The sequence below is a fragment of the Ochlerotatus camptorhynchus genome, unplaced genomic scaffold, assembly GCF_037179485.1.
Source record: "Ochlerotatus camptorhynchus isolate MF236.1 unplaced genomic scaffold, CSIRO-AGI_Acam_v1.1 ptg000078l, whole genome shotgun sequence".
NCBI lineage: Eukaryota > Metazoa > Arthropoda > Insecta > Diptera > Culicidae > Ochlerotatus > Ochlerotatus camptorhynchus.
In genome coordinates this window covers 167,880-182,585 of record NW_027040568.1, presented here as the reverse complement: position 1 = coordinate 182,585, position 14,706 = coordinate 167,880, and the positions used below count along the sequence as shown (strand labels likewise).

General features: G+C 35.9%; 1 protein-coding gene across 4 annotated transcripts in view; it reads right to left on the bottom strand.

The window, feature by feature from the left end:
- bun (bunched) overlaps positions 1-14,706 on the bottom strand; it is a 334,561-nt gene that overhangs the window by 227,809 nt on the left and 92,046 nt on the right. For 3 of the 4 annotated variants that reach the window (XM_065217688.1, XM_065217689.1, XM_065217690.1), the window contains exon 3: positions 8,180-8,941. The exons of the other annotated variant lie outside the window; for it this stretch is intronic. In XM_065217688.1, coding sequence (XP_065073760.1) covers positions 8,180-8,941 — 762 coding nt within the window. The remainder of the gene's footprint in view (positions 1-8,179; positions 8,942-14,706) is intronic. 4 annotated transcript variants of the gene reach the window in all.

The window sequence follows — 14,706 nt, the reverse complement described above, 5'->3', positions numbered from 1 at the left end:
AGTTATATTAGTACAATGTTTGATGATTCTGTGGGGGAAATTTCGAAACAAACAAGAGATAATAAGAAGGCAAACGAAACACCACTGAGACACTCTTTGGGAGATGGAAACGTTAGATTGGTTTCAGTTGTTGGAAGGGGGAGGGGGGTCACAAACAACGGCAAGAAAACGAGCTGTTAAATCTGTTTGAGTAGGTGCAGGTGTCGAAGGCGAACGGGTATCTTAATATCGGAAAAGAAAATCTGGCTTAGTGTGGATTGAAATTCAGCTAGTTATAAGAATTTCAGAGCTAATAAATTCGAGTTAACGTAAGATTTGGTAATAGGTGCGCTACTCTCTGATCGCTTTCAATACATCACAATTACTATTTAGAACTGAACTAAGCCACAACATATTATACTAAATAACATGGATTTAAACTTTTTTCTATTGAATTGAATTAATCAATCAAATTAAATCAAAGTCAAGAGGCTCGCTGTTTTTCAAGTAGAATTCTAGAGAATAAATAAAAAAATAATAAAATCTAGAACAAATAAAAAATAGAAAAATTTGAGTTCGTAGATTTTCGAGACTCTACAAGTTCTGGACTTTACATTATAAACAGCCGTTAGGTGTTGTATACAAGCTCATATAAAACCTGCAATGGCTGTATGCCAAACTTTTTAAAATTAGGAACATTTATGAGGTTCTATTTAAATTTAGTACACGGTATATCTGGAAGAAAAATAGTATCACTAAAACACTCACCAAATGAACACTTAGGGTCGGCCCTGTCATATGAGGCTAGTATCGAAATATTTTATCGAGGGGTTGGGATCAGTATTTTTTTTTCGTATTTCGTTCAAACATTATTTTAAGGGACAAAAAACATTAGAACATTTTGAAACTAGCCTCATATCAAAGATATCAGATTTCTTTAGGTGGGTGTTTCAGCGATACTGATTTAAAATAAATTAATGTTGTTCTGCCAGAGGCACTGTGAGTTGTCACATTTCAATTAGAAGCAACTCAATTTTTGGAATGATGTTCATTGGGTGAAATTTTGGAATTTTGTCAGAACATTTAAATTTACCTTTTATTTTGTAGTAACATATTTTAAATCAATCGCGACTTGTCCAGGATGAAATTTGAACTTGTGACCTTAAGCTTGAGGAACATGGATGCTATCCTCTAAGCCGGGCCTGTCCCCTAAATTTAACTTGTGATCTAATTTTAATTTTATTTTTTTACGCTTTGATTTGCAACTGTTTTAGCTTTAGTGCAATTCCAGGGTAAATAGCAAAATAAAGATTATCAGACTCGTCTTTCTCTGATTTGCATAAAACTTCACTATGGGTAATCATTCAATTTTTTTTCAATATGATTTAATGAATTGCACGGAAACAACTCAGCCAAACGAAATGACGTATGAGAAAAAAGTTGTAGGAAGATAAATAACTCTACAGAAAAAAATATAAACGGAATATTTTTGAAAGAAATTTGTCGAAAAGAAATCGTTTAAAAGATAATATATTAAAACCCACCGCTATAGGAATGTTGACGATCACTATTTAACTTTTTTTTTTCTTTGGTTTGTTTTTTCCGTCGATCTTGTTTTCCGTGCTGAGCACCAATGCTACCGACGTGCCAGGAAGGCAGCTCCCACACCTGGACCCTACCTATCGACCCATCAACTCATGAACCGGGGACCAACGGCTTTACTTCCCATCCGAAGGAAGGCGTGATCAGAGATGTTATGCCTCAGAACATCCCGGCGGCGCCGACTGGGATTGAACCCAGGCCTGCTGGGGTGAGAGGTAATCACGCTTACCACTACACCACCGGCGCCGTTGACTATTTAACTTTGAGGGCGTCCACAAATAATGTAGACATTTTTTAGAGCCTTCTCCTACGTAAATATTCACACACATTTTTAAAAGTAGACACTCCATGACGAGAATTTAGCAGGAAAGTAGTCCTTGAACTTTTGTTTTAATATGTAAACATTTGGTGTCTTCGAAGTGCTTAAAAAGTAAATTTTTTGGTGATTGTAAGCATTGAGGTGGTCCTCAACGTAATTGGTACTCAAAAATTAACTTTCTTATTTTTGAAAATACAGACTATCTCTTAACGTGCTCATTTTAGAGTAATTTTTCATAGTTGATCTAGGGTATTCCTTAAAAAACCGGGTTGCTTCCACTCACTTGCTACAAAAAAATGATTTCCTGAATTTTGAAATCATTAGATGTAATAATGATATTTTGTACTTTTTAGATACAAAAAGAGATTAAAAGGCAAGTGTTTTACTCATAAAACCTGTCAATTTCGCTACCAGAGTGTTACAATCAGCGATCTTATAATTCGTGAGCGTTCACTCAGAGTGAGCGCTCGCGAGTCGTAAAATCGCTGATTGTGACTATCTGAAAGCAAATTTGATAGGTTTCATGTGTCAAACACTTGCCTTTCAACCTCTTCTTGTATCTAACAAGTACAAACTATAATTATAACATCTAATGATTTCAACATTCAGAAAATCATGTTTTTATAGCAAGTGAGTGTAAGCAAGCCTGCTTAAAAATAAAGTTTTATAGCTCTGTCGTTTTCAAGTAGGGTTTAAAACTTAAAAATATACACTTTTTTTTGCCGTATAAACATTGATATCTGTTGGAGATCACGCGATATTAACGATTTTCTTATCAAAATACGTTTTTTTTTCAAGTGTTAATTACGCAGCATGGGGCAAATACATACACATTTTCAAGACATAATTTTAAAGGGCACATCTTGAAATGCATTATACAAAAAATTAGAGGCATATTTTTGGATAAACTTATATAAACTCAATTTGACCATACTTTTTTTCTCATATAATTGGGAATAATTTCTTTATAAAAGAGATGCAGACAAATTCGGAGTAGACTTAGGGTGATCCTGAAAAATATAGTTTATAAGCTCTGAATGTTTCATTTAAAATTCCTTATGAAAGTCATCTTTGAGAGACTTTTGATGATTCTTAAGAGGTATAGGGTGGAACGCTACTTCGTCGTAATCGCCCATGAGCAGAAAACAGTCAGGTATGGTGTATAGAACCGGCAATAACATATACTAGGCTAAGCCTATTTCCGAGATCCTCAATTGAGACCAAATTCGTATTATTTTGAAGAACTTTTATGAAGACATTGTATTTGGTTGCTGGACAAAAGCACTAAAACGCAGCCTTAATCATATCTTAGATTCGCATATAACAAAGTTAATTATTACTTATAAACCATTATATGCTAATATAGAGCTGATTTAATGCAAAAATAACAGCGATACAAGTCATTATAGTGATAATGTTAACTTAGTTCCGTCATGAGAAACGTCAAATTTTTACGCTCGCAATTTCGTGAGATTTTTTTTCTACCGTCACGGGAAATTGACACCAAAAAGAAATGACACAACCATGACAATTGACGAATTATCTACACTAAATGACGGCTTTGGCAGGTAGTGACTGTTTTCTTCAGCTAGTTTGATGCATATTTCAAACGTATAACGAGAAGATGAATTGAATTGATTACGACTACTACCTATTAACAATCTCAATTGAACCTTTGAAAATCATGAATTTTGTGATTGCACACATATTATTAGCCCGTTTGATAAAAACTCATTGGCATCCTTTAATGTTAAGAAAAGGAAACATTGTCCTCCTTTATCTCCATACCTCAAATGAAGTGTCCTCCTTTTCAAGTTTTTGATATATATACCTAAGAATCCCAAGTAAAAATTCTGCAATCATTTAGCATCCACTCTGATTTATGATGGTTTTATAATGGCAATGAATAATCTATTTAGTTTAAATACAGCATTTCACAGTGTAAATCGTTCCTGCTTAGTAGTTCACCTTTACGCTGTTTTAAAAACCTTTTACAGTCTGGCGAGAAGTCAAAAACTGTCTTGTTTTTAAATTAAATTTTAAGTAGTTCTCAATCCCACCATAAAACTGTTCTATAAATCAATCATAAACTTCATTAGCAATTTTTTTTATTAATGTCTTGATAAAATACTCTATAAACCTGTTCTATCATTATAAAAGCAATCATAAAACCATTAGGTTTTAAATGAGAGCAAAAAGCATATCTTGATGCCTTTTAGGCTTTTAAAAGTGTATCATAAAATCTCCTCTGTTTACAAATTGAATTTTATGGATGGATCCTCACAGTGAATAAAAACCAAATTTATGACAAGGATGTCTCGAAGAATAAACGAAGTTTGAGGAAAAATTCAAGCGATGCTAACGAACGAAGGGAAGTCGATTTCAGTATAATTTAGTTCTTTAGAAGCACCAGCACGTCCGGCGGAACGGGTACCATCAACGACTGAACATCTGGTGGAGAAGAGTGAAGTGAGCGTGGTCCTCAAATTCATAAAACATTGTCAAAACAGTCTGAAAACAGACCATTCTTCTCCAGACCTTGCGAATAGATGAAGATCGGAATAACTTGTGTCAGTACCGACAGCAAACCACTGAAACTGTCAGTTTGCGGACACTAGTTCGTTTCCGATCCATAGCTACGTTTTTTTTTCGGCGAAAGGTTCATCACTTGGAAAAAAATTATTCAACCGTACATTCCTGCATCGTTTGATGGTGTACTTCCAGAATCATCCGGAAGAAGGGAATCTTTTCGGGAATGATCGAGGTTACAGCTGCACGAAATGCGAAATGTTGTGAACACTTTCTGAGTAACTGCTTCCAAGCCATAGGGAGAGAAGCGTCTGGAAGAACGCTGAATCGCACAGCGCAACTATCGAAAGATAAACAAACTTTGACATTTAACATTTTGTAGGCAACTGCCATAAATCTGAACGGGTTAAGATCAAGCATAATGGCTTTAGAAAAATACAATTCAGTCTACAAGTTTTCTTCATAAAAGCCATTTCAAAACCTTATGAATTTGTTAAGGATTTCTTGAAAGCAAAATAACTTTTTCACAAATGGCCCATGAAAATCAACGTTTATGTTATGGTTTTTTTTTACAATCTTCGATTTTCAATCTAGATTTCCTTGGATGTAACTTTATTTTAGTTAATTTAGCAGTGAGAAAATATTTAGAGTGCAAAAATCATGAGAAACAAAAATATCGGCTAAGGTTAATGATCGATCTGAAGAATATATTTTTTTCTTAATGTAAAATAATTAGTAAAATCTATGTTTTCCGTGGGCGGACTCAAGTTTTTCGATGTTTTCACGTATATTTCACATCAAATTTTATATGGCACATAAAACTAGGCCACTTCATGAGAGATCTATTTTATAATTTTGGAAATTTGGCACGATCAGTTTTTATTTTAATTATTTTGATAAGATCGGATGGTATTTATGAATCCTTTTTTATCTTGATTGTTATTTTTCTAGTGAACTAGAAAAGCAGCTAGGGTAGATAGCTCGGATAATGGTTAATGGTAAAAGGATAATGGATAAATCTTCAAGAGCTTCCAAAATATACCCTTCAGAACCTTCTCCAGGGTGGCCCAACTAGACAGACTCTAGCATCAATGAGGTTTTGGTAAATGCATCAATGGCAAAGCAGTCTTGACCAGGGTTTTATGAATGTTGTTTTAGTACCGTAAAACGCGGTAACATTGATAGTTTTTTTTTTAAAAGTATATTCTAAATAATTTTTACAGCAATGAATGTTTGTCAAATTTTATATTTTTTAAAACAAGTACTGAGGATCCAAGAGTTAATTCGTTAGTAATTTGTTTAACGAAAATTAAAGCATTTGCACTATTTTTTTTAGTTTTGTAACCGAACTTCAGTTTTTTGATCTGGGGTTACTTTGATAATGCTCGATGAATGTAGAAAAAAAATGGGTGAAACTCAAACAATTTAGTTCTTTAAATATGAAACATTGAATGAGTATATAATCAGAAAACATCATAAGCAATAAGAAAACAACATTGAATTTGTGATGGCTATATCGGAGATACATTTCATAAGTTATGGTTTGAGTGCTTTTTCAAACAGGCGAAAAACACGAAAATTGTTTTTTAATATGTTTGTTAAATATGTAACACACTATATAAAAACTATATACGATATCAACGGAAATACCCTAAGCTTCAACATGGAACCAATGTTTCTAATTTGGAAAAAGCGCAGCGAGTAAATTTAATCTTTACATTATACTATCAAAGTTACCCGCATTATCAAAGATACCCCTTTTACGGTATTTCATAAAACTTAAAATGTTACTTGGGAAGTTTATAGCGTTGTAAAACCATTTTAAACCAGTTTTGCATATGTGTTCGTTACGTCGAGAAATGACCCATTGAAGCGCGGACGACAAGAATACGTAAGTTTCATAGAACGCTGTTTGTTAAATTCAGTGATGGCATAATCATTTGCAAAATCTCTTATACGCTCTCAATATCACGGAACAAAACATCATGCTTGATATTGATTTTACAAGCTCCTCTGGTTTCCGGTGAACACTGTTTTTAAGAAAGAGATAGACAAATTTGTTATCTCTCTTTACTTTACATGCCAGACAGACACATAACTACTGCTACCAGCAGTGATGGAAGTTTCGGGTAGCGTTCGGGTGTAAAGCAAAAATCTTGAAACTCAAACTCACCACAGTTTGGTAATAATAGTTGCTGATGGCTTTTTTTCCTTGATTTGTTTACTTTCGATTTTGTTTTTCGTACTGAGTACCAATGCTACCGACGCCAGGGAGGCAGCTTCCATACCTGAACTCTACCTATTGACCCATCAACTGGACCGGAGACCAACGGCTTTACTTCCCTTCCGAAGAAAGGCGTGATCAGAGATTTTATGCCTCAGGATTACCCTTTAGGGTGAGAGGCAATCACGCTTACCACGGCACCGCTGCTGATGGGTTTTGTTGGCTTGATATTTGGAGCAACGATATCACACCTTGTAGTATCATCCGCTGCTGTTTGCTTGTTGATATTTGTCCACGAAAATCAAGCGTGATCATCGAAGAAATGTTGAGATAGATTTTTTTTAATATTTTCTCAACCCTGGCTATATTTATCAAGCGAAATTACTTCTCAAATAAAGAGAATTTGGTTGTGTGTAATAGTTACCCAACTACAATAACTACACCCAACCGGGAAAAGTAAGCTTCTATTATAGGTTTGGGTTCTGTAATGTGGTCGTCGGAAGGTTTTTTAAATAATTTTGTTATTTTTATGTTTAGTTAAATTTTCAAACAAAATTTGTTTCCCAAATGCACTGCGGCTAGAAAATCATCTCGTGAACTTATTTGTGCAATTGAAATGCTTTTACTGCATTTGTTTATTTTTGTGGCCATAAAAATTACATCCTCTTGGATGTAATATTAATATTTATGTATTGCTGTGTATGTGCTCGAATTCGAAGACAAATCAGATAATTAAAGTGCAGATTACCAGTTTGATTAAAAACAGATACTAAGGGCAATGTGACTTTATTAGCGCACATATTTCTTAAAAGATATCCTAACGTAAGTATTTGTAGAAAATCAAGCAGAACTATGCTAAATATGCACTGCTGCTATTCAGCTCTCATCAACACCATTTATTATCGCTTTGATTCAGAAGAGCACGTTTCATCATCTGTATCATAACAAAGAGAGGATATCACACTCGCTAGCAAAAAAAAAAAAAGAATCCACCGCCTCTCCAGGAATGCAACTGAAAGAGGTGGTGCGTGTTAAGTCAAATCCCGCATTCTGGCACGCAATAGGTCGATTAAGTCCTCCAATGTGTAACATAACAAGGTTCTATACTATGTAACCACGGGTCTATAGAAGGTGTGTACTAAAGAAGGGGACGAACGATTGTCACACGAGGAACCAGACACGGAAAATCACTTCCTAATTGGAATAGTTATCTGATTTGCAAATTTCTAAACATTCTATTAGACATTTAGTACAACTCTATCAATTTTCTACTACTATGCTTCTATGGAAATCCTGGTCGGGATCGAATTAGTTTCACAAAAAAAAAAAAACACGGCCTCAAAATGACTGTATGTATGTAAAGTCACTCGAACTAGCAGTTGAAACAGTTATGTTAAAATTTGGAATACAAACCGAAGACATTGGGTGAAAGAGCAAAACACAAAAGAAAATGCAAAACCAATCTTGTTTACAGAGCTAAGGGCATAACAAAACAAAACAAGAGAAAAATTGGAACTTGCTCCAACCTTGGATGTTCTCCGGCGACGGCATGCAGGAACGAAGGAGATGGAGCTCGGCTAACCCGGGTACTATTTGGTATGCTGATTGAGTGGCCAATTGCGCCGAAATGCTTGGGTGGCGAACCGTGATGGAACATCTGATGTGATGGGCTGGTGCGACCAGACCCGGGATTTGACTGGTATCCGCCGGCAGCTCCAAGCCCGCTATGCTGCTGCAATTCCGACTCGATGTGGATGTTAACTAAGCTACCAGCGTTGCTCAAACTTCCCGATCCTGGGCCGTGGTTTAAAAATCTAGCACCAAGTTCCTCCTTGATTAGATCTTGAACACATTTGTGCGAGTGATTAGCAGTACAAGTGGCAATACTGTGACTGTTGCCGCTTTTCAAAAAATTGCAAGCAGTTTTACAAAGCGCATCATCCTGATGATGATCCATAGTTGAGGACGAAGTCGTGGCAAATCGAGAGCCTCCGATCGACGACGGACGCATAACGTTTTGTATGGATCGACCGAGGGCTATTTCGGTATAGATGCTATGTTTGGAATTACTACTACTAGCACTACTGGGAAATCTAGTTCGATCTAGTGGTATATTCTGCTGTAGATCGCGCTGGAGACTACTGGTCAACGACAGTGGCAGTGTGTTGCGGATGCCAGCCTGCTGATAGGTCATCGACTCGCTGCCGCGATTCGGTTCAGCCGGGTGAACGTCTTGCTGCGCAGTCCAGTCGGTTGTCGCCACTGCTGCCGGTTGTATCCGGCCAAAGCTGGTCAATAGAAAACGGTCAGAAAATTGAGTCTCTTTTGAGCTGATGTTTTCTCTATAACGATTGCTTACATACTATCAAGGAGGTTAACAAACAAAACAACGGATATTTAAGCGGACTGTTAACAAAAATGAAATGAAGCCAATGTCCCTTCTCCGTTTTCTTCTCTAACTCATTACTTTATACTGTAAGGGCAAGTTACACGGCATCTTCAAGCAATGCACCCTCAACTGATAAAACTGCATTCTGTTAGGACCTATCTACTCCTCTCAAGATTCATTATCAATTATGATACATTACTCATTCTGGCGTTGATTCAAAATCGCAGTTTATTGTCAACCTAGCGCTGCTTAACATGCTAGAGTTACCTTGCCTAGTGAAACTTAGGTGCCATTAGCATAAGCGAACATAAAATGAAAATAAGAAAGGCATAAAGACAGCAAATGATGGAAGAATCAAGAAACTAAACAATAATCTTAGCTTAGGTTTGAAGTTTCGTTTTGGATACAGAGGAGGACAAGCGTATTCGGGGATTCAACGACATGGTTTTGGGACGCACGATGAAAATGAAGTTACTTTGTTTGCGAACGAATGCATGAGTTTGAATGTTGTATGCGTGTATGTGTGTTAAGTATGAGGTCAAAAATTGAAGGTTGATTGTTTCGGATCACTGGTCTGAGATAAGAAATGGAGTTGCGTATGCAACTTTAAATACACTGTACAATGTTTAAAATGACAAATTTATTTATAAAAAGAGCCTACATTTCGTAGTTGCTCCTTCGTTATTGATCAGAACTAGTGCACTTGCACAGAAAATCACATGTACTCAAACATTGTATGTTAGTTATGGCATTTTTAGTTTTGGTTTTTATTACAACATTTTAAAGCAGTGGTGCTCATCCAACTGCCCACCGAGTGCGTTTGTGCGGCCCGCGGAATGCTTTCAGTCTCTGAAATATATGCCCGCAGACTGACCAAACATTTCAAAGATGCTCAATGTGTTATGTAATTTCATTATAGCATTATGCCCAATGTTAACTTTGAATTTTCTACAAAGTTTAAAAATATTCTTGATTTTTTTCAAATTGTTTCAATTACCCTTTTTAAGTATCCTTGGAATATTTCCAGGAGTTAATTGATATGCTCCTTAGAATTCTCTTGGAATCTTCCTCGTGATTCGCAAGAAACTATCCTCTGAATAAGCATTCGCCTTAGAACTCTTTATATGTCAACAAATTGAGATCCCCTTGGATTTATCATCAGGATTCTTTTGGAACTCTTTCCGGATGCCCTTGGAGCTTTTGTCAGGATTTTCATGGATTTTTCATCAGAATGTATTTCTTTGCCATTCTCAGAGTTATTTTTAGAATGTTATTTAATTTTTTTCAAAAATCCTCTCGAATATCCATAAAATATCGTTATTCAATTAATAACTGTGGAAATGCATCTATAATACTAAGTTGAGAGCCGACAAAGCTCGTTAAAAGAGCGTCAAATCCAGGTAGAAAAATATACGTATCATTTGTGGTTGTTTTAAGTTTTCCAACTAGCTTTGAAGTTGAGATGAAATGATCTATTAAATAAACCACGACTGAGACAACGCTCTTAGCATCAAATCATGTCCTAACAGATTCATAGAGTCTATCCGCATAATTTACGATTAATTTGCATATAGTGCAACTGTGCCAGTTTGTGGCCCAAGTAGTTCCCTAATTGGCATTAAATTAAATTTAAAATTTTATCATACTTCACTAAATTTACTTCGATACAACGTTAAAACATTGTCGTTGCCTCAAAATTCCGTTCGCATTTGCCCACAAGTCCGTTAAAATATATTTTAATTTTGTTGAATTCTTCTCAATAGTCCCATAACACTATCCTCAGATGTTGTGAGTTTACATGAAATTCAACTCAAAATACAGCTAAATAATATACCACCTTGACGCTATTGAAAATATTAAATTCTCCCTAGAATTCTTTTGGAATCAGACTCAGATCCCTTTCAAATTCTTATTACAATTCATTTGAAATTAATGTTAGATTTCCTTAATTATTGTCTTTGGACTCTTGTTAGAATTTAGTGTTGTTGAGTTTTGGAGTTTTGAATAGTTTTGGGAATTATCCTTTGAACTCTCTTTGAGTTGTTCTCAGAGATTCTTTTAAATTCTCTTAGAAATTTCCCAACAATCCCCTTGGAATTCTCTTCAGAATTGCCAAGTAATTCTACTACCTTTAAATTATCCTAAGAATTTACCTAAAGCATTTGAATTTGGTTTTAGAATAACTTTCTGGTCTCCATGAAATTTACTAAGAATACTTTCCACAGTTCCTTTGGAGATCTCTTCGGAATAACCTTTCAATTATATTTTTATCCGACTAGTTCATCAAAGTTCAAGACATATTTCATGTTTTGTCCAAGCTCAGATCTTTGTTTTTCATGCTAAGGATTACTAAAAAAAATGTTATACTGCAATCCTTTGCTATCCTACATTCGACCTTTGGATCTAAAGCCATTGTGGATCTTAAGCCTTTTCAGAGGATTTACGACCATGCTGTTGTTGTATTTAAGAGGTTTTACACTATTGTGCATTCGCCTTTTTATGGCCATGTTGTTCATACCATTTCGGGATTTTAAGATAATGTTGACTTTCATGCTCTTTAAACGATTAATTAATTAAAATGCTCTTTAAACGATTAATTAATTAAAATGCTCTTTAAACGATAAACGAACGAATCCTTCTGAAAATACAATAACGACTCCTTGTTATTACCTAGAATGTCATTATACCGAATTCAATTACCAATAATGCCATTACGAATGACTCATTTTAAAAAACGACCTGTTTCGTTGAATGCAGTTCAGTACGATTAATAATTCGATTTCACCACTACTCAAAGAACTGCTCATGTTGAAAAAAAGAAGTGAAGGTCAAGAGAGAAAAATGAGTATATGGAGCATTTCTGAGGATCCTGTTACCCGGGTTTAGAAAAATCCCGGAATTTTTTAAAGATAACTAAATAAATTGGCTTAGTACCTCCACTACTGGCTCACCCACCCTATTACGATTTTTACTTGCTTTAAACTTTTATTGGATGCTAAAAGATAACTGCTTCGATGCCTTTATTCGGGCTAATGAACTATTCTCGGTATAACATTCGGGGTAATAATTGAACAAGTCAAAATGGTCTCAAAAAATACTCAAACTAAAATGACATTAGGTCTGTTCCCGTACTTGATTTTCTGTACGATTATGTACAAAAAAAAAAAAGCACAAGCGTACTTTCTGCTCCATATTATTCTCTTATAAGAACTGATATCAAAATCAATCTAGCAAGTACGGGAACAGACCGATTACGACGTCAAACACATACACAATCATGAAAATTAAAAATAGGACAGAAACACGCAAAAAACGGCATTAGTAATTCTAAAATTACCAAAATGTCTTTAAAACAGTCAAATGACGCCAAAATGACCTTTAAAAGCCACACCATCATTAAAAGGCAAACACGTTTGTTATAAGGTCCAAAACATCACAATGACGTAAAAAAAAAACATCAAAATCAACTTAGAAACGAAAACAAAACACCTTAAAATGCCAAAATGGCTGTAAACATTTAGTACATCTGAACGCTTAAACTAACACCAGCGTTGTCATCGATATACATTTATTTTAATGCGGAAAATTGCGAAGAATTTGAAACAAATGAAGTCACACTTCATAACATCAACTTTGTAAATGATGCATACATTTAACTCATAGTGGAACGGCCCCAGCGTAGTGGTTAACATCCATACCTCTCACGTCAAAGTCACGAGTTCAAATCTAAGCCCCGGACAAGTCACGAATGACCCAAGAGTTTTAAAGTGACTATAATTAAAATAAATAAATAAATAAATACCTCGTTTTAGTCTGAAAATAAGCACCAATAAAAGAAGGTGATTGGATTTTCTTTGACTTTGACCCAAATAATTTAATTTCACTTTTTGCTAAAGGAAACAGGGATAAACGATTGCGCCTTGACGAGTATGTTAAAGAACGCTTCATTCAAGGATATTTCTGTCTACTATTTGAATTCAATAGCGTAGACACCACCCATCGCAGTATAGAATTACCCACTAACCTCGGTGCACTGCACAGACCACCCAGGGCTATGCAGCAGCAACATAACATATTCATGAGTATAATTTCACCCTAGTTTTTTTTATAGCTTCAGCCTCAACACGCTTCATTCATAGAAACGAAACCAACAGTGACTTGGAACGAACGTAAAATTCAAGTCCAAATTAAATTGCCTTTTCCAGGAATTGAAAGTGGACCACGCATGGCTATCGCACGGATACCGCTCCTTTAGTTACTGAACACCAGCTAGTTCTGTACAATCAGCATAACTATGTCCCTGCACACTAGAATATAAATGCGGCAATTGTTCAAATTGTGTCATACTTAAAATATTCAACAAGGAATCTAAACCCTGCCACTGCTGCTTGCATGCTACCCACTAAACGACACAACGATTGCAGTTTCTAATTGCGGTGGTAAATTGCCGGGCATATTAGATATTCTACACATCACGATCTGATAAATTGTTTTGGCCTTATGAAATCGAACGTCAAGAAAAACCTTCAGTCACGTATATTCGGATGCCGCGTACTTGGCTATCGATTGTATCCTTACCGAATGTCGTCCCACGGAATTCTTCTTTTCAATCATCGTTGGGAAGGGATAATGAAGAATCTATAACCGGATTATAACTTACGGTTTAATGTAATCAAAATCTTGTGATCCGTGATTGCAGCTGGCTATAAAAGTTACCCCCACAAGAATAATTCCTTCACAGCCTTACCGTTTCTACCACACTTATCATGATGACATCCACTCGAGTCACGTTCGTTCTATGAGTGCATTCGTTCAGCGTCGTGAATTGCATTCGCTCGAAAATCATTGCAGCAATTAGACTTTATGGCCCACGGTAACTACATCAGGATCAGAAAGATTGTGCCTTGTCACTAGAAAAGGGTGGCTCGGATCCAAACAGTTTCCATTTCTGCACGTTGCACGTTGAGTGACTGGTGGTAGCTGCGAGCCAGATTGACGTAACACGCTGCTTGCGGATCATTTATGTTATGAAGTCACAATTTTCGCTACGCTTATTTATGCTCACATTAAATAAAAGCTATGTTCGAAGCATAAAGGTAATCGTGGTGAATGGGAGGAAAATTAGGAAAATACAGGTAGCACCGCCGTGCGGCTTCGCAACTCTGTTCAAATTTGCAGAGAATTGATGTTTTGTGTGCTCAAGACTATGAGCATGTTTTGCCTCACGCTAGCTGTCTAGTCGATAATTAGCGTTTTGTTTGTGCAAAACGAAACCCAAAGTCATGTAACTGGGCCTAATGTGTTCAGGTTTGCTCTTTAAAAGCTGGGACAGATTGTTACAGGTCGTGCCAGTCATTGGGTTATCGTTAACGTGTCCATTGTTGTGGCTTAGGTTATGTAATTTATTTGATTTCGAGCGCAACTGATATTGTTCGCATATATTTTTTTAACTGAATTAGATAAAAAAAAACATTGCATCTCTAATCCACAACTGATTAAAAAGCGGTTGCACATTCGCTTAAGCTTCATTGCAGGGTGCAGAGTTTAATGTCCATCACAATCGCAACAAATCGCAACGCAGTAAAATATAACCGATATCGCGCTTGGTTTATCTTCATAGACAGCTCATGTCATATTACGGAGCAAAAACAGCTGTCCGACGAC